A 21,129-nucleotide genomic window follows, 5' to 3' on the forward strand; every position below is an offset into this window, starting at 1 on the left:
ACAACGCCGGATTCCTGCCGTAATCCCTGAGCCACTACTTCTGATCCTCACAGCTAGCTTGCAGCTAGCGCAGCTAGCGCCACTGCCACGAAGCTAGCACCAGTTAGCAAACACAATTCTACAATTCACAACCTCTCTTTCGCCATCGCCATCCGGCTTGGATTCTCTGTCGACACGACCACGTCTGAGCAGACCCCCTCCGTCTGAGCAGACCACCCCCCGGGCTACTAACTTTAAACGCTGCGTGCTAGCTTAGTGGAGGCCTCCCTGCTCCATCTACGGCTGCCCCCTGGACACTATGATCACTTGGCTACATAGCTGATGCATGCTTGACTGTCCATTAATTCACGGTACTCCATTCTGTTTATTTGTGTTTTATTTGTCGGCTCTGTGCTTTAACTCAGGATCTGTGTGTAGTTAATCCGACCCTCTCTGCCTAGTCGTCGCCATTTTTACCTGTTGTTGCTGTGTTAGACTAGCACCCTGTTATTGCTGCTGTTATCTTACCTGTTGTTTTAGCTAGCTCTCCCAATCAAGACCTGCAATCACTTTATGCCTTATTGTATGTCTCTCTCAAATATCAATATGCCTTGCATACTGTTGTTCAGGCTAGTTATCATTATCATCGTTTTGGTTTGCAATGGACCCTGTAGTTCCACTCTCCGTACCTCTGATACCTCCTTTGTCCCACCCCCCACACATGCGGTGACCTCACCCATTGAGACCAGCATGTCCAGAGATACAACCTCTCTTATCATCACCCAGTGCCTGGGCTTGCCTCCGCTGTACCCGCGCCCCACCATACCCCTGTCTGCACATTATGCCCAGAATCTATTCTACCACGCCCATAAATCTGCTCCTTTTATTCTTTGTCCCCAACGCTCAAGGCGACCAGTTTTGATAGCCTTTAGCCGCACCCTCATCCTACTACTCCTCTGTTCCTCGGGTGATGTGGAGGTAAACCCAGGCCCTGCATGTCCCCAGTCACCCTCATTTGTTGACTTCTGTGATCGAAAAAGCCTTGGCCTCATGCATGTCAACATCAGAAGCCTCCTCCCTAAGTTTGCCTTACTCACCGCTTTAGCACACTCTGCCAACCCTGATGTCCTTGCCGTGTCCGAATCCTGGCTTAGGAAGGCCACCAAAAATTCTGAGATTTCCATACCCAACTATAACACTTTCCGTCAAGATAGAACTGCCAAAGGGGGAGGAGTTGCAATCTACTGCAGAGATAGCCTGCAAAGTTCTGTCATACTTTCCAGGTCTATGCCCAAACAGTTCGAACTTCTAATTTTAAAAATTAATCTCTCCAGAAATAAGTCTCTCACTGTTGCCGCCTGCTACCGACCCCCCTCAGCTCCCAGCTGTGCCCTGGACACCATCTGTGAATTGATCGCTCCCCATCTAGCTTCAGAGTTTGTTCTGTTAGGTGACCTAAACTGGGATATGCTTAACACCCCGGCAGTCCTACAATCCAAGCTTGATGCCCTCAATCTCACACAAATCATCAAGGAACCCACCAGGTACAACCCTAAATCCGTAAACATGGGCACCCTAATAGACATTATCCTGACCAACCTGCCCTCCAAATACACCTCTGCTGTCTTCAATCAAGATCTCAGCGATCACTGCCTCATTGCCTGTATCCGCCACGGGTCCGCGGTCAAACGACCACCCCTCATCACTGTCAAACGCTCCCTAAAACACTTCTGCGAGCAGGCCTTTCTAATCGACCTGGCCCGGGTACCCTGGAAGGATATTGACCTCATCCCGTCAGTTGAGGATGCCTGGTCATTCTTTAAATGTTACTTCCTCACCATATTAGACAAGCATGCTCCGTTCAAAAAATGCAGAACCAAGAACAGATATAGCCCTTGGTTCACTCCAGACCTGACTGCCCTCGACCAGCACAAAAACATCCTGTGGCGAACTGCAATAGCATCGAAGAGCCCCCGCGATATGCAACTGTTCAGGGAAGTCAGGAACCAATACACGCACGCAGTCAGTCAGGAAAGCAAAGGCCAGCTTTTTCAAGCAGAAATTTGCATCCTGTAGCTCTAACTCCAAAAAGTTCTGGGATACTGTAAAGTCCATGGAGAACAAGAGCACCTCCTCCCAGCTGCCCACTGCACTGAGGCTAGGTAACACGGTCACCACCGATAAATCCGTGATAATCGAAGACTTCAACAAGCATTTCTCAATGGCTGGCCATGCCTTCCTCCTGGCGACTCCAACCTTGGCCAACAGCCCCGCCCCCCCCGCTGCTACTCGCCCAAGCCTCCCCAGCTTCTCCTTTACCCAAATCCAGATAGCAGATGTTCTGAAAGAGCTGGAAAACCTGGACCCATACAAATCAGCTGGGCTTGACAATCTGGACCCCCTATTTCTGAAACTGTCCGCCGCCATTGTCGCACCCCCTATTACCAGCCTGTTCAACCTCTCCTTCGTATCATCTGAGATCCCCAAGGATTGGAAAGCTGCCGCGGTCATCCCCCTCTTCAAAGGGGGAGACACCCTGGACCCAAACTGTTACAGACCTATATCCATCCTGCCCTGCCTATCTAAGGTCTTCGAAAGCCAAGTCAACAAACAGATCACTGACCATCTCGAATCCCACCGTACCTTCTCCGCTGTGCAATCCGGTTTCCGAGCCGGTCACGGGTGCACCTCAGCCACGCTCAAGGTACTAAACGATATCATAACCGCCATCGATAAAAGACATTACTGTGCAGCCGTCTTCATCGACCTGGCCAAGGCTTTCGACTCTGTCAATCACCATATTCTTATCGGCAGACTCAGTAGCCTCGGTTTTTCTAATGACTGCCTTGCCTGGTTCACCAACTACTTTGCAGACAGAGTTCAGTGTGTCAAATCGGAGGGCATGTTGTCCGGTCCTCTGGCAGTCTCTATGGGGGTACCACAGGGTTCAATTCTCGGGCCGACTCTTTTCTCTGTATACATCAATGATGTTGCTCTTGCTGCGGGCGATTCCCTGATCCACCTCTACGCAGACGACACCATTCTATATACTTCCGGCCCTTCCTTGGACACTGTGCTATCTAACCTCCAAACGAGCTTCAATGCCATACAACACTCCTTCCGTGGCCTCCAACTGCTCTTAAACGCTAGTAAAACCAAATGCATGCTTTTCAACCGTTCGCTGCCTGCACCCGCACGCCCGACTAGCATCACCACCCTGGACGGTTCCTAGAATATGTGGACATCTATAAGTACCTAGGTGTCTGGCTAGACTGCAAACTCTCCTTCCAGACTCATATCAAACATCTCCAATCCAAAATCAAATCAAGAATCGGCTTTCTATTCCGCAACAAAGCCTCCTTCACTCACGCCGCCAAACTTACCCTAGTAAAACTGACTATCCTACCGATCCTCGACTTCGGCGATGTCATCTACAAAATAGCTTCCAATACTCTACTCAGCAAACTGGATGCAGTTTATCACAGTGCCATTCGTTTTGTTACTAAAGCACCTTATACGACCCACCACTGCGACCTGTATGCCCTAGTCGGCTGGCCCTCGCTACATGTTCGTCGTCAGACCCACTGGCTCCAGGTCATCTACAAGGCTATGCTAGGTAAAGTGCCGCCTTATCTCAGTTCACTGGTCACGATGGCTACACCCACCCGCAGCACGCGCTCCAGCAGGTGTATCTCACTGATCATCCCTAAAGCCAAAACCTCATTTGGACGCCTTTCCTTCCAGTTCTCTGCTGCCTGCGACTGGAACGAATTGCAAAAATCTCTGAAGTTGGAGACTTTTATCTCCCTCAACAACTTTAAAAATCTGCTATCCGAGCAGCTAACCGATCGCTGCAGCTGTACATAGTCCATCTGTAAACTACCCACCCAATTTACCTACCTCACCCCCCATACTGCTTTTATTTATTTACTTTTCTGCTCTTTTGCACACCAGTATCTCTTCTTGCACATGATCATCTGATGATTTATCACTCCAGTGTTAATCTGCTAAATTGTAATTATTCGATTTATTGCCTACCTCATGCCTTTTGCACACATTGTATATAGATTCTCTTTTTTTTCTACCATGTTATTGACTTGTTTATTGTTTACTCCATGTGTAACTCTGTGTTGTCTGTTCACACTGCTATGCTTTATCTTGGCCAGGTCGCAGTTGCAAATGAGAACTTGTTCTCAACTAGCCTACCTGGTTAAATAAAGGTGAAATAAAAATAAAAATATCTTCAGGTGGCAATGGTGAATAGAGTCAGCTGCTTCTTGACGAGGGGGCGGGGTCAACTCCATCATCAATTAGCCTGGGGTCGACCAATCAGCTGCTTGGGGAGTTACAGGAGTCTATCTCCTGAAACACACACACTCAAATACAAAACAGAACACAGAAACTGGGGAACGTAACAGTCATGTTACAACCAGAGGTTTCTACAGGACCTCCAGAAGAGACTGCTGCAGTGGGGTCATGTTACAACCAGAGGTTTCTACAGGACCTCCAGAAGAGACTGCTGCAGTGGGGTCATGTTACAACCAGAGGTTTCTACAGGACCTCCAGAAGAGACTGCTGCAGTGGGGTCATGTTACAACCAGAGGTTTCTACAGGACCTCCAGAAGAGACTGCTGCAGTGGGGTCATGTTACAACCAGAGGTTTCTACAGGACCTCCAGAGGAGACTGCTGCAGTGGGGTCATGTTACAACCAGAGGTTTCTACAGGACCTCCAGAAGAGACTGCTGCAGTGGGGTCATGTTACAACCAGAGGTTTCTACAGGACCTCCAGAAGAGACTGCTGCAGTGGGGTCATGTTACAACCAGAGGTTTCTACAGGACCTCCAGAAGAGACTGCTGCAGTGGGGTCATGTTACAACCAGAGGTTTCTACAGGACCTCCAGAAGAGACTGCTGCAGTGGGGTCATGTTACAACCAGAGGTTTCTACAGGACCTCCAGAAGAGACTGCTGCAGTGGGGTCATGTTACAACCAGAGGTTTCTACAGGACCTCCAGAGGAGACTGCTGCAGTGGGGTCATGTTACAACCAGAGGTTTCTACAGGACCTCCAGAAGAGACTGCTGCAGTGGGGTCATGTTACAACCAGAGGTTTCTACAGGACCTCCAGAAGAGACTGCTGCAGTGGGGTCATGTTACAACCAGAGGTTTCTACAGGACCTCCAGGGGAGACTGCTGCAGTGGGGTCATGTTACAACCAGAGGTTTCTACAGGACCTCCAGAAGAGACTGCTGCAGTGGGGTCATGTTACAACCAGAGGTTTCTACAGGACCTCCAGAAGAGACTGCTGCAGTGGGGTCATGTTACAACCAGAGGTTTCTACAGGACCTCCAGAAGAGACTGCTGCAGTGGGGTCATGTTACAACCAGAGGTTTCTACAGGACCTCCAGAAGAGACTGCTGCAGTGGGGTCATGTTACAACCAGAGGTTTCTACAGGACCTCCAGAAGAGACTGCTGCAGTGGGGTCATGTTACAACCAGAGGTTTCTACAGGACCTCCAGGGGAGACTGCTGCAGTGGGGTCATGTTACAACCAGAGGTTTCTACAGGACCTCCAGAAGAGACTGCTGCAGTGGGGTCATGTTACAACCAGAGGTTTCTACAGGACCTCCAGAAGAGACTGCTGCAGTGGGGTCATGTTACAACCAGAGGTTTCTACAGGACCTCCAGGGGAGACTGCTGCAGTGGGGTCATGTTACAACCAGAGGTTTCTACAGGACCTCCAGGGGAGACTGCTGCAGTGGGGTCATGTTACAACCAGAGGTTTCTACAGGACCTCCAGAAGAGACTGCTGCAGTGGGGTCATGTTACAACCAGAGGTTTCTACAGGACCTCCAGAAGAGACTGCTGCAGTGGGGTCATGTTACAACCAGAGGTTTCTACAGGACCTCCAGGGGAGACTGCTGCAGTGGGGTCATGTCATTGCTGTGTGTGTGTGTGTGTGTGTGTGTGTGTGTGTGTGTGTGTGTGTGTGTGTGTGTGTGTGTGTGTGTGTGTGTGTGTGTGTGTGTGTGTGTGTGTGTGTGTGTGTGTGTGTGTGGAGAATCCGAGCATGTGGTGGACAAAGCATCAGGTGGTCAGTCCTGTTCTGGTGGTCAGTCCTGTTCTGGTGGTCAGTCCTGTTCTGGTGGTCAGTCCTGTTCTGGTGGTCAGTCCTGTTCAGGTGGTCAGTCCTGTTCAGGTGGTCAGTCCTGTTCTGGTGGTCAGTCCTGTTCTGCTGGTCAGTCCTGTTCTGGTGGTCAGTCCTATTCTGGTGGTCAGTCCTGTTCTGGTGGTCAGTCCTGTTCTGGTGGTCAGTCCTGTTCTGGTGGTCAGTCCTGTTCTGGTGGTCAGTCCTGTTCAGGTGGTCAGTCCTGTTCTGCTGGTCAGTCCTGTTCTGGTGGTCAGTCCTGTTCAGGTGGTCAGTCCTGTTCAGGTGGTCAGTCCTGTTCTGGTGGTCAGTCCTGTTCTGGTTGTCAGTCCTGTTCTGGTGGTCAGTCCTGTTCTGTTTGTCAGTCCTGTTCTGGTGGTCAGTCCTGTTCTGCTGGTCAGTCCTGTTGGTCAGTCCTGTTCTGCTGGTCAGTCCTGTTCAGGTGGTCAGTCCTTTTCTGGTGGTCAGTCCTGTTCTGGTGGTCAGTCCTGTTCAGGTGGTCAGTCCTGTTCAGGTGGTCAGTCCTGTTCTGCTGGTCAGTCCTGTTCAGGTGGTCAGTCCTGTTCTGGTGGTCAGTCCTTTTCTGTTGGTCAGTCCTGTTCTGGTGGTCAGTCCTTTTCTGGTGGTCAGTCCTGTTCAGGTAGTCAGTCCTGTTCTGCTGGTCAGTCCTGTTCTGGTGGTCAGTCCTGTTCTGCTGGTCAGTCCTGTTCTGGTGGTCAGTCCTGTTCTGGTGGTCAGTCCTGTTCAGGTGGTCAGTCCTGTTCAGGTGGTCAGTCCTGTTCAGGTGGTCAGTCCTGTTCAGGTGGTCAGTCCTGTTCTGTTTGTCAGTCCTGTTCAGGTGGTCAGTCCTGTTCTGGTAGTCAGTCCTGTTCAGGTGGTCAGTCCTGTTCTGCTGGTCAGTCCTGTTGGTCAGTCCTGTTCTGCTGGTCAGTCCTGTTCAGGTGGTCAGTCCTTTTCTGGTGGTCAGTCCTGTTCTGGTGGTCAGTCCTGTTCAGGTGGTCAGTCCTGTTCAGGTGGTCAGTCCTGTTCTGCTGGTCAGTCCTGTTCAGGTGGTCAGTCCTGTTCTGGTGGTCAGTCCTTTTCTGTTGGTCAGTCCTGTTCTGGTGGTCAGTCCTTTTCTGGTGGTCAGTCCTGTTCAGGTAGTCAGTCCTGTTCTGGTGGTCAGTCCTGTTCTGCTGGTCAGTCCTGTTCTGGTGGTCAGTCCTGTTCTGGTGGTCAGTCCTGTTCAGGTGGTCAGTCCTGTTCAGGTGGTCAGTCCTGTTCAGGTGGTCAGTCCTGTTCAGGTGGTCAGTCCTGTTCTGTTTGTCAGTCCTGTTCAGGTGGTCAGTCCTGTTCTGGTAGTCAGTCCTGTTCAGGTGGTCAGTCCTGTTCAGGTGGTCAGTCCAGAATTGTTCCTCTGTCTATCAGGGCTCCCGAGTGGTGCAGCAGTCTAAGACACTGCATCTCAGTGCTTCAGGCGTCACCACAGACACCCTGGTTTGTATCCAGGCTGTATCACAACCGGCCGTGATTGGGAGTCCCATATGGCGGCCCACAATTGGCCCAACGTCGTCTGGGTTTGGGTTTGTCTGGTGTAGGCCGTCATTGTAAATAAGAATTTGTTCTTAACTGACTTGCCTAGTTAAATAAAGATAAAAATAAATAAATACCAGCATGTCTGTACCTTTCTGTAGGATGTGTTTGCCTAACTTTAATTCAGTCCCAAATGGCACCCTATTCTCTAGTGTACTAGTTTTCACCAGAGCCCTATGGGCCCTGGTCAGAAGTAGTGCACTATAAAGGGCATAGGGTGCCATAGGGTCCTGGTCAGAAGTAGTGCACTATAAAGGGAATAGGTTGCCATTGGGACTCACTTAAACTGTGTCATAATGTTGGTCTGTTTGATGTAGGATCACAACGACGGCTGCCTGCATGATGGACCTGAGGAGATACCCACTGGACGAACAGAACTGCACCCTGGAGATAGAGAGCTGTGAGTGGAAACCAGATGTTAATGGTCACATACACATGGTTAGCAGATGTTATTGGTCACATACACATGGTTAGCAGATGTTATTGGTCACATACACGTGGTTAACAGATGTTATTGGTCACATACACGTGGTTAGCAGATGTTATTGGTCACATACACATGGTTAGCAGATGTTATTGGTCACATACACATGGTTAGCAGATGTTATTGGTCACATACACATGGTTAGCAGATGTTATTGGTCACATACACATGGTTAGCAGATGTTATTGGTCACATACACATGGTTAGCAGATGTTATTGGTCACATACACGTGGTTAGCAGATGTTATTGGTCACATACACATGGTTAGCAGATGTTATTGCGAGTGTAGGGAAATGCTGTAGTGTTCCTAGCTCCAACAGTGCAGTAATATCTAACAATACACACATCTAAAAGTAAAATAATGGAATTAAGAAATATATAAATATTAGGACGAGCAATGTCGGAGTCCGGAGTATAAATCTATATAAATGTGATGGGATGTAATAGACACTATACTATATATTCTATCCTCATACTGTCCATATCTGTAGAATACGTAGAATGGAATAGTATATTTCCAGCTGTAGTTAAATAGGATGAACCATGACTAGAATACAGTATATACATATGAAATGAGTAAAACGGTATGTAAACATTATTAAAGTGACCAGTGATTCTATGTACAGTACATAAGGCAGCAGCCTCTAAGGCGCAGGGTTGAGTAACCGGGTGGTAGCCGTCTAGTGACAGTGACTAAGTTCAGGGCAGGTTACTGGGTGGAGGCCGGCTAGTGACGGTGGGGATGGCTGTCGTTTAACGGCCTCCTAACCAACTGTGCTATTTTGTTTTTCACATTGTTTGTAACTTATTTTGTACATCATGTTGCTGCCACCGTCTCTTATGACCTAAAATAGCTTCTGGAAATCAGAACAGCGATTACTCACCTCAAACTGATTTTTTTTCTTTAATGAGTCCGACGCAAAGGATATACTGCTTTGTCAAGACAAGGCCCAAATCCCTGTCATCAGCGTGAAGAAAAGATGGAGGAAAAGGGGGAGGAGGGCGGGGTGCCTTGTAAGGATTCGCCGACGAGCAGGTAAACCACCACTCCCTCCGTGTCATTGGCCAACGTGCAATCATTGAAAAACAAACTGGACGATCTACGATTAAGACTATCCTACCAATGGGACATTAAAAACTGTAATATCCTATGTTTCACTGAGATGTGACTGAACGACGACACGGATAATATAGAACTGGCTGGCTTATCGGTGCATCGGCAGGACAGAGCAGCTACGTCTGGTAAGAAGATGTGTCTATTTGTTAATAACTGCTGGTGCGCGATGTCTAATATTAAAGAAGTCTCGAGGTATTGCTCGCCTGAGCTAGAGTACCTTATGATAATCTGTTGACCACATTATCTACCAAGAGAGTTCTCATCTATATTATTCATATCCATCTATTTACCACCACAAACCGATACTGGCACGAAGACCGCACTCAACGAGCTCTATAAGGCAATAAGCAAACAAGACAATGCTCATCCAGAGGCAGCACTCCTAGTGGCCGGGGACTTTAATGCAGGGAAACTTAAATCCATTTAACCTCATTTCTATCAGCATGTTAAATGTGCAACCAGAGGGGAAAAAAACTCTAGACCACCTTTACTCCACACACAGAGACTCATACAAAGTTCTCCCTCACCCTCCATTTGGCAAATCTGACCATAATTCTAGCCTCCTGATTCCTAATTACAAGCAAAAACTAAAGCAGGAACTACCAGTAACTCGCTCAATACGGAAGTGGTCAAATGACGCAGATGCTACGCTACAGGACTCTTTTGCTAGCACAGACTAGAATATGTTCCCGGATCCATCCAGTGGCATGCCAGTCACCGGCTTCATCAATAAGTGCATCGACGACGTCGTCCCCACAGTGACCGTACGTACATTTCCCAACCAGAAGCCATGGATAACAGGCAACATCCGCACCAAGCTAAAGGCTAAAGCGGCAGGTAGCCTAGTGGTTAGAGCGTTGGGCCAGTAAATCATCAAACAGGCAAAACGCCAATACAGGATTATTAGGGGCTATAAAGGGAAACCCAGCCGCGAGCTGCCCAGTGATGTGAGCCTACCAGACTAGCTAAATGTCTTTTATGCTCGCTTCAAGGCAAGCAACGCTGAAGCATGTATGAGAGCACCAGCTGTTCCGGATGACTGTGTGAACACACTCTCCGTAGCTGATGTGAGCAAGACCTTTAAACAGGTCAACATTCACAAAGCTGCGGGGCCAGACGGATTACCAGGAAATGTACTCAAAGCATGCATGGACCAACTGGCAAGTGTCTTCACTGACATTTTCAAACTCTCCCTGTCTGAGTCTGTAATACCAACATATTTCAAACATACCACCATAGTCCCTGTGCCCAAGAAAGCGAAGGTAACCTCCCGAAATGATTACCGCCCCGTAGCACTCACATCGGTAGCCATGAGGTGCTTTGAAAGGCTGGTCATTGCTCACATCAACACCATCTTGCCGGAAACCCTAGACCCACTCCAATTTGCATACCGCCCCAACAGATCCACAGATGACACAATCTCTATTTCACTCCACACTGCCCTTTCCCACCTGGACAAAAGGAACACCGATGTGAGAATGCTGTTCATTGACTACAGCTCAGCGTTCAACACCATAGTGCCCACAGAACTTATCACTAAGCTTAGGACCCTGTTACTAAACACCTCCCTCTGCAACTGGATCCTGGACTTCCTGATCGGCCGCCCCCAGGTGGTAAGGGTAGGCAGCAACACATCTGCCACGCTGATCCTCAACATTGGGGCCCCTCAAGGGTGTGCGCTCAGTCCCCTCCTGTACTCCCTGTTCACCCACGACTGCATGGCCAAGCATGACTCCAACACCATCATTAAGTTTGCTGATGACACAACAGTGTCAACAGGCCTGATTACTGAAAATGATGAGACAGCCTATAGGGAGGAGGTCAGAGACCTGACAGTGTGGTGCCAGGACAACAACCTCTCCCTCAACGTGATCAAGACAAAGGAGCTGATCATGGACTACATGAAAAGGAGAGCCGAACAGGCCCCCATTAACATCGACGGGGCTGAAGTGGAGCGGGTCGAGAGTTTCAAGTTACTTGGTGTCCACATCCCCAACAAACTATCATGGTCCAAACACACCCAGACAGTCGTGAAGAGGGCACGACAAGACCTATTCCCCCTCAGGAGACTGAAACGATTTGGCATGGATCCTCAGATCCTCAAAAAGTTATACAGCTTCACCATCGAGAGCATCCTGACCGGTTGCATCACCGCCTGGTATGGTCACTGCTCTGCATCTGACCGCATGGCTCTACAGAGGGTAATGCGTACGGCCCAGTACATCACTGGGTCCAACTTCCTGCCATCCAGGACCTCTATACCAGGCGGTGTCCGAGGAATGCCCTAAAAACTGTCAAAGACTCCAGCCACCCTAGTCATAGACTGTTCTCTCTGCTACCGCACGGCAAGCGGTACCGGAGCACCAAGTCTAGGACCAAAAGGCTCCTAAACAGCTTCTATCCCCAAGCCATAAGACTGCTGAACAATTAATCAAATGGCTACCCGGACTGTTTACATATTGACCCCCCCCCCCCCCCCCTTTGTTTTTTGTTTTTACACCATCCTGCCAGAAACCCTAGACCCACTCCAATTTGCATTCTTGAATGTTGCAAATAGAAATTCCCTAAATAGAGTCAATGTTATTTCTTCTTCAACATGTCAGAGAGGCCTTTGGGTTCTACATAGCCTATTTCTATCTATTTTTATGTTACTACTCGCTGTTCATAGTCACTTTACAAATGACCTTGACTAACCTGTATCCCCGCACGTTGACTCGGTACCGGTACCACCTGTATATAGCTTTATTGTTATGTAAATGACTTGTGTTACTCCATTTTTGTAAAAAAAAAATCACTTTAGTTTATTTTGTAAATATTTTCTTAACTCTTGAACTGCATTGTTGGTTAAGGGCTTGTAAGTAAGCATTTCACTGTGAGGTCTACCTACACCAGTTGTATTCAGCATTTCACTGTAAGGTCTACTACACCTGTTGTATTCAGCATTTCACTGTGAGGTCTACTACACCTGTTGTATTCAGCATTTCACTGTGAGGTCTACTACACCTGTTGTATTCAGCATTTCACTGTAAGGTCTACTACACCTGTTGTATTCAGCATTTCACTGTGAGGTCTACCTACACCAGTTGTATTCAGCATTTCACTGTAAGGTCTACTACACCTGTTGTATTCAGCATTTCACTGTGAGGTCTACACCTGTTGTATTCAGCATTTCACGGTAAGGTCTACTACACCTGTTGTATTCAGCATTTCACTGTAAGGTCTACTACACCTGTTGTATTCAGCATTTCACTGTAAGGTCTACTACACCTGTTGTATTCAGCATTTCACTGTGAGGTCTACTACACCTGTTGTATTCAGCATTTCACTGTAAGGTCTACTACACCTGTTGTATTCAGCATTTCACTGTAAGGTCTACTACACCTGTTGTATTCAGCATTTCACTGTGAGGTCTACTACACCTGTTGTATTCAGCATTTCACTGTGAGGTCTACTACACCTGTTGTATTCAGCATTTCACAAAAATGATTTGATTTGATGGCTATTTAACAGTCTGGAATAGAAGCTGTTTTTCAGTCTCTCGGTCCCCACTTTGATGCACCTGTACTGACCTCGCCTCCTAACTCCACTCTGATCCATGATGTCTCCTAGCTCCACTCTGATCCATGATGCCTCCTAACTCCACTCTGATCCATGATGCCTCCTAACTCCACTCTGATCCATGATGTCTCCTAACTCCACTCTGATCCATGATGCCTCCTAACTCCACTCTGATCCATGATGTCTCCTAACTCCACTCTGATCCATGATGCCTCCTAACTCCACTCTGATCCATGATGTCTCCTAACTCCACTCTGATCCATGATGTCTCCTAACTCCACTCTGATCCATGATGCCTCCTAACTCCACTCTGATCCATGATGCCTCCTAACTCCACTCTGATCCATGATGCCTCCTAACTCCACTCTGATCCATGATGCCTCCTAACTCCACTCTGATCCATGATGCCTCCTAACTCCACTCTGATCCATGATGTCTCCTAACTCCACTCTGATCCATGATGCCTCCTAACTCCACTCTGATCCATGATGCCTCCTAACTCCACTCTGATCCATGATGCCTCCTAACTCCACTCTGATCCATGATGCCTCCTAACTCCACTCTGATCCATGATGCCTCCTAACTCCACTCTGATCCATGATGCCTCCTAACTCCACTCTGATCCATGATGTCTCCTAACTCCACTCTGATCCATGATGCCTCCTAACTCCACTCTGATCCATGATGTCTCCTAACTCCACTCTGATCCATGATGTCTCCTAACTCCACTCTGATCCATGATGCCTCCTAACTCCACTCTGATCCATGATGTCTCCTAACTCCACTCTGATCCATGATGCCTCCTAACTCCACTCTGATCCATGATGTCTCCTAACTCCACTCTGATCCATGATGCCTCCTAACTCCACTCTGATCCATGATGCCTCCTAACTCCACTCTGATCCATGATGCCTCCTAACTCCACTCTGATCCATGATGCCTCCTAACTCCACTCTGATCCATGATGTCTCCTAACTCCACTCTGATCCATGATGCCTCCTAACTCCACTCTGATCCATGATGTCTCCTAACTCCACTCTGATCCATGATGTCTCCTAACTCCACTCTGATCCATGATGCCTCCTAACTCCACTCTGATCCATGATGCCTCCTAACTCCACTCTGATCCATGATGCCTCCTAACTCCACTCTGATCCATGATGTCTCCTAACTCCACTCTGATCCATGATGTCTCCTAACTCCACTCTGATCCATGATGCCTCCTAACTCCACTCTGATCCATGATGTCTCCTAACTCCACTCTGATCCATGATGTCTCCTAACTCATCAGTACATGTCTCCCCATAAAACTGCTGAAGGTCACTTATGAACAGCCATAAACAGCGTATCTGTTGGTCTGCCTACCAATGAGACTGGAAACACTGTCAGGCTATGTCCAAAATGGCACCCTATTCCCTATATAGTGCACTACTTTAGACCAGAACCCTATTCCCTATATAGTGCACTACTTTAGACCAGAGCCCTATTCCTATATATAGTGCACTACTTTAGACCAGAGCCATATTCCCTATATTGTACACTACTTTAGACCTGGAATAGGGTGCCATTGGGGACACAAACACGTTGTCAGCTAGACATCCGGCTAATGGTAGATTTACATCAGCCTCATGTAACTATCTATTACCCACGAGCCTCTGCTCTCTCTCTGTGATTCACAGGACTTCATCATACTCTGTCATCACGAGCCACAAATGTCACTTAGCCTGAATGCTAATGAAGATTAGTCATCTTAAAATGTGCCTACTAAATGATTGACAAGGCTAGTGTAAGTTAGTGCTTTAGTATGTTGGCTTGGGTTACATAACCTATATTTGACTTTATTTAGTAGTTCACTGCATTTAAAAGCGGGGATAAAACTACAATACATTATTTCTCATCAGACTCACATGGTTAACTAGATTCAACCATGATTTCTATTATGTTGAATAATGTACTGCGCATGCCTGTGTGTTTCTGTGTTACAGATGGCTACACCACAGATGACATAGAGTTCTACTGGAAAGGGGGGGAGAATGCTGTGACGGGAGTGACCCGTATCCAGCTGCCTCAGTTCTCCATCGTGGACTACAAACTGGTTTCCAGAAATGTGGTCTTTTCCACAGGTACAGTAACAGCCATGGAGAGCCATGATTAGGGTGGCTTTTCCAGAAATGTAGGTTTGACGATTCCCGGAATCAGGAGGGAATCTAGAATCCTCCAACTAGGATTTCTGGGAAACCTGGGAGCTTTGTGGAAGTTACTGCAACACTTATCATGATCATATTATGCAGTCCCCGTGTTTGGTATCATTATCAAAAGAATTGGCGCACTCTTTTGTGATTCGTTTTTTGTTTGTTAGAGAAACCAGACCAACAGCCTCTGATAAAGTTCCCATTGTTTGTTAGACAAACCAGACCAACACCCTCTGATGAAGTTTCCATTGTTTGTTAGAGAAACCAGACCAACAGCCTCTGATAAAGTTCCCATTGTTTGTTAGAGAAACCAAACCAACATCCTCTGATAAAGTTCCCATTGTTTGTTAGAGAAACCAAACCAACACCCTCTGATAAAATTACCATTGCCTCTAACTTTGTTATTGTTACTTTCTTTTACTAAGCAACACTCTCTCTCCCAGCTCCCTCCAAAATGTTAATATGTTCCTGTGTATTGTATTACAGTTTTCATATGTTCCTGTGTATTGCATTGTGATGTAGTTTGGAGGTACTCAAACACCCTGAACCAGTGATCCAGTATACGAGAGTTATTGTTTGGGGTCCTGTAGTCTAGTGGTCGTCCTGTACTGTGCCTGCCTGCGTACCGTTCTAATGAGAGACAATTTACCACTTAGTACAAATGGGCTTCCTTATAACAGGCTATGTATCATACCGGCTGGGCCCTCTCACCAAAACACAAGGAATGCTTCTTGGAGCCCTGCACGGGCATGAATTAAGCCTGAGTTCTACCCATGCCAGCGAAGTTCAGGCTATACCCTACCCAGGTCCGATTTCTTCTGCCAAATTGAAGGTCTGGACCGGCTCTTCCCGAAGCCTGAAATCAGCAATAACTTGCAAGGGGGCTAGAAGGAGTGAGGGGTTGTGCAAGGGGGCTAGAAGGAGTGAGGGGTTGTGCAAGGGGGCTAGAAGGAGTGAGGGGTTGTGCAAGGGGGCTAGAGGGAGTGAGGGGTTGTGCAAGGGGGCTAGAAGGAGTGAGGGGTTGTGCAAGGGGGCTAGAAGGAGGGAGGGGTTGTGCAAGGGGGCTAGAAGGAGTGAGGGGTTGGGCAAGGGGGCTAGAAGGAGTGAGGGGTTGTGCAAGGGGGCTAGAAGGGGTGAGGGGTTGTGCAAGGGGGCTAGAAGGAGTGAGGGGTTGTGCAAGGGGGCTAGAGGGAGTGAGGGGTTGTGCAAGGGGGCTAGAAGGAGTGAGGGGTTGTGCAAGGGGGCTAGAAGGAGGGAGGGGTTGTGCAAGGGGGCTAGAAGGAGTGAGGGGTTGTGCAAGGGGGCTAGAAGGAGTGAGGGGTTGTGCAAGGGGGCTAGAAGGAGTGAGGGGTTGTGCAAGGGGGCTAGAAGGAGTGAGGATTGTGCAAGGGGGCTAGAAGGAGTGAGGGGTTGTGCAAGGGGGCTAGAAGGAGTGAGGATTGTGCAAGGGGGCTAGAAGGAGTGAGGGGTTGTGCAAGGGGGCTAGAAGGAGTGAGGATTGTGCAAGGGGGCTAGAAGGAGTGAGGGGTTGTGCAAGGGGGCTAGAAGGAGTGAGGATTGTGCAAGGGGGCTAGAAGGAGTGAGGGGTTGTGCAAGGGGGCTAGAAGGAGTGAGGATTGTGCAAGGGGGCTAGAAGGAGTGAGGGGTTGTGCAAGGGGGCTAGAAGGAGTGAGGGGTTGTGCAAGGGGGCTAGAAGGAGTGAGGGGTTGTGCAAGGGGGCTAGAAGGAGTGATGGGTTGTTTGCTCTTGCAGGAGGAATGAGCAAACTGGAATCTATTCATTTCTAACAATGAAATTCGAACAACGTTGCAATCTCTATAAATGTCTACGTGACAACGGGACAGAGAATAAGGAAGTGGATAGAATCTTGTTTCTGATGATTATCAGTAAAACGATCACATTGATAAAATGTTGATTTACTATGTATAGCTTTGTAAGACTATAAATGACCGCACACTCAGCCTTAGAGTACAAGGTTTAATCCCCTGCTTCTGAGAGAAACTGGCTACTGTACCGGGAGACTTACAGCAATTGCGCTAAGCTAACGATATGCTAACTTCAATGATCTCCAAACTGCCCGTAAAGACATAAAAATGGAATCCATGAGTTCGTCTGACTCTTGTTAAGTAGAAAAACAACCTAAATCTCGCAGTAATTCCTTTAAATGAACATGTGTGAACATACTGGTGTCTAGTGGAGACCATGAGGCTTTAACACGTCTAGTGGAGACCATGAAGCTTTAACACGTCTAGTGGAGACCTGACGAAGCTTTCACATGTCTAGTGGAGACCATGATGAGGCTTTAACACGTCTAGTGGAGACCATGATGAGGCTTTAACACGTCTAGTGGAGACCATGACGAAGCTTTAACACGTCTAGTGGAGACCATGACGAAGCTTTAACACGGCTAGTGGAGACCATGAGGCTTTAACACGTCTAGTGGAGACCATGAGGAAGCTTTAACACGTCTAGTGGAGACCGTGATGAAGCTTTAACACGTCTAGTGGAGACCATGAGGCTTTAACACGTCTAGTGGAGACCATGCCGAGGCTTTAACACGTCTAGTGGAGACCATGATGAGGCTTTAACACGTCTAGTGGAGACCATGATGAGGCTTTAACACGTCTAGTGGAGACCATGACGAAGCTTTAACACGTCTAGTGGAGACCATGACGAAGCTTTAACACGTCTAGTGGAGACCATGATGAAGCTTTAACACGTCTAGTGGAGACCATGACGAGGCTTTAACACGTCTAGTGGAGACCATGATGAGGCTTTAACACGTCTAGTGGAGACCATGATGAGGCTTTAACACGTCTAGTGGAGACCATGACGAGGCTTTAACACGTCTAGTGGAGACCATGATGAAGCTTTAACACGTCTAGTGGAGACCATGACGAGGCTTTAACACGTCTAGTGGAGACCATGATGAAGCTTTAACACGTCTAGTGGAGACCTGACGAAGCTTTCACATGTCTAGTGGAGACCATGATGAGGCTTTAACACGTCTAGTGGAGACCATGATGAGGCTTTAACACGTCTAGTGGAGACCATGACGAAGCTTTAACACGTCTAGTGGAGACCATGACGAAGCTTTAACACGGCTAGTGGAGACCATGAGGCTTTAACACGTCTAGTGGAGACCATGAGGAAGCTTTAACACGTCTAGTGGAGACCGTGATGAAGCTTTAACACGTCTAGTGGAGACCATGAGGCTTTAACACGTCTAGTGGAGACCATGCCGAGGCTTTAACACGTCTAGTGGAGACCATGATGAGGCTTTAACACGTCTAGTGGAGACCATGATGAGGCTTTAACACGTCTAGTGGAGACCATGACGAAGCTTTAACACGTCTAGTGGAGACCATGACGAAGCTTTAACACGTCTAGTGGAGACCATGATGAAGCTTTAACACGTCTAGTGGAGACCATGACGAAGCTTTAACACGTCTAGTGGAGACCATGACGAAGCTTTAACACGTCTAGTGGAGACCATGATGAGGCTTTAACACGTCTAGTGGAGACCATGACGAGGCTTTAACACGTCTAGTGGAGACCATGATGAGGCTTTAACACGTCTAGTGGAGACCATGATGAGGCTTTAACACGTCTAGTGGAGACCATGACGAGGCTTTAACACGTCTAGTGGAGACCATGATGAAGCTTTAACACGTCTAGTGGAGACCATGACGAGGCTTTAACACGTCTAGTGGAGACCATGACGAGGCTTTAACACGTCTAGTGGAGACCATGACGAGGCTTTAACACGTCTAGTGGAGACCATGATGAAGCTTTAACACGTCTAGTGGAGACCATGACGAGGCTTTAACACGTCTAGTGGAGACCATGATGAAGCTTTAACACGTCTAGTGGAGACCATGACGAAGCTTTAACATAAATAAGTGATGTTTCAACTACTAGTATTACTGAAGCTATAGCCTACTGCCTATTCTATTACTAAAGCTATAGCCTACTGTCTTCTGAGTATTTGATGAATGTATTTGCTACTTTGACGGTATAATATAGTTTTGATGAACTTATTTGTTTTGATAAGGCAACTACATTTTGAAAATGCATTGACTGTTCAGCAAAAGGACAGAGAGTTCTTTGTCTCGTGCACTCTGTTTTGAAAATCGATTGTTTCAGAAAATGATTGTACGCGATTGAGAAAAACTGTAATGTCATCGAAGCATAAACGTTTATTATTCTACTGATATATTAAATTTACATTTCCTTTGTGGTCTCAATGCTAAGATGCGAACAAATCATTGGAAGTTTGGTCCAGGCTTGCTTGTTACCATGGTGACAAACTCACCCATGCTGCCGTTGCTATGGGAACGTGAAACAAGCCACGACATAAGATAGGCCTATCACTGTGTTTGTGCCGCTTGAGTTAAGCAGTAGTACTGTCACTTTTTCCATCTTCTCCCACCTTCTACTATGTTGTGTTCCTATAGACAGGTGCCGTCCCAAGACTGTCTCTAGTTAGTACAGTCTAGTCCAGGCCATTCTGTATGTCTGTCTAGAAATATGACGTATTGTTTTCCCTACAGGTGCCTACCCACGTCTGTCTCTGAGCTTCAAGCTAAAGAGGAACATCGGCTACTTCATCCTGCAGACCTACATGCCCTCCATCCTGATCACCATCCTGTCCTGGGTCTCCTTCTGGATCAACTACGACGCCTCTGCTGCCAGAGTGGCTTTAGGTACTGCCTTTAAAACTGACCTCTGATCTGTAAGGAGAGAGAGAGAGACGGGGATAGTGTGACTGTCCCCTCTGCTGCCAGAGTGGCTTTAGGTACTGCCTTTAAAACTGACCTCTGATCTGTAGAGAGAGAGAGAGAGACGGGGATAGTGTGACTGTCCCCTCCGCTGCCAGAGTGGCTTTGGGTACTGCCTTTAAAACTGACCTCTGATCTGTAGAGAGAGAGAGAGAGACGGGGATAGTGTGACTGTCCCCTCCGCTGCCAGAGTGGCTTTGGGTACTGCCTTTAAAACTGACCTCTGATCTGTAGAGAGAGAGAGAGAGACGGGGATAGTGTGACTGTCCCCTCCGCTGCCAGAGTGGCTTTAGGTACTGCCTTTAAAACTGACCTCTGGTCTGTAGAGAGAGAGAGACGGGGATAGTGTGACTGTCCCCTCTGAGCCAGTGCATTGGGACACAGAGTGCGAGGGGGGGGGGGTGCTGTGGGGTTATTTAAGATAGTCTTTTAAGAGGTAGGGTTTCAGATGTTTTCGGGAAGATGAACAGGGACTCTGCTGTCCTAGCTTCAGGGGGAAGATGAACAGGGACTCTGCTGTCCTAGCTTCAGGGGGAAGATGAACAGGGACTCTGCTGTCCTAGCTTCAGGGGGAAGATGGACAGGGACTCTGCTGTCCTAGCTTCAGGGAGAAGATGGCAGGGACTCTGTTGTCCTAGCTTCAGGGGGAACATGGGCAGGGACTCTGCTGTCCTAGCTTCAGGGGGAAGATGGCAGGGACTCTGCTGTCCTAGCTTCAGGGGGAAGATGGGCAGGGACTCTGCTGTCCTAGCTTCAGGGGGAACATGGGCAGGGACTCTGCTGTCCTAGCTTCAGGGGGAACATGGGCAGGGACTCTGCTGTCCTAGCTTCAGGGGGAAGATGGGCAGGGACTCTGCTGTCCTAGCTTCAGGGGGAAGATGGGCAGGGACTCTGCTGTCCTAGCTTCAGGGGGAACATGGGCAGGGACTCTGCTGTCCTAGCTTCAGGGGGAAGATGGGCAGGGACTCTGCTGTCCTAGCTTCAGGGGGAAGATGGGCAGGGACTCTGCTGTCCTAGCTTCAGGGGAAACCTGGTTCCACCAGAGCGGAGAGCTCGGGATGGGGTGTAGGGTTTGAGGAGAGCCTGAGGGTAGGGAGGGCCAGTTCCTCTTGCTGTTCTGTAGGTAAGCACCATGGTGTTGTAGTGGATGTGAGTTTCAACTGGAAGCCAGTGGAGTGTGTGGAGGAGTGGGGTAACGTGGGAGAACTTGGGAAGGTTGAAAACCAAGTGGGTTGCAGAGTTTTGGATAAATTGCAGGGATTTTAATGGCACAAGCTGAGAGCCCAGACAACACAGAGT

General features: G+C 48.1%; 1 protein-coding gene across 1 annotated transcript in view; it reads left to right on the plus strand.

The window, feature by feature from the left end:
* The window catches only part of LOC139539380 (gamma-aminobutyric acid receptor subunit beta-3-like), a 74,717-nt gene that overhangs the window by 26,884 nt on the left and 26,704 nt on the right, over positions 1 to 21,129 (plus strand). Inside the window, exons 4-6 of the mRNA XM_071342260.1 lie at positions 8,015 to 8,097; positions 14,843 to 14,980; positions 19,603 to 19,755. Of these exons, the coding sequence (XP_071198361.1) occupies positions 8,015 to 8,097; positions 14,843 to 14,980; positions 19,603 to 19,755 (374 nt within the window). The remainder of the gene's footprint in view (positions 1 to 8,014; positions 8,098 to 14,842; positions 14,981 to 19,602; positions 19,756 to 21,129) is intronic.

The sequence above is a fragment of the Salvelinus alpinus genome, chromosome 15 (assembly GCF_045679555.1).
Source record: "Salvelinus alpinus chromosome 15, SLU_Salpinus.1, whole genome shotgun sequence".
NCBI lineage: Eukaryota > Metazoa > Chordata > Actinopteri > Salmoniformes > Salmonidae > Salvelinus > Salvelinus alpinus.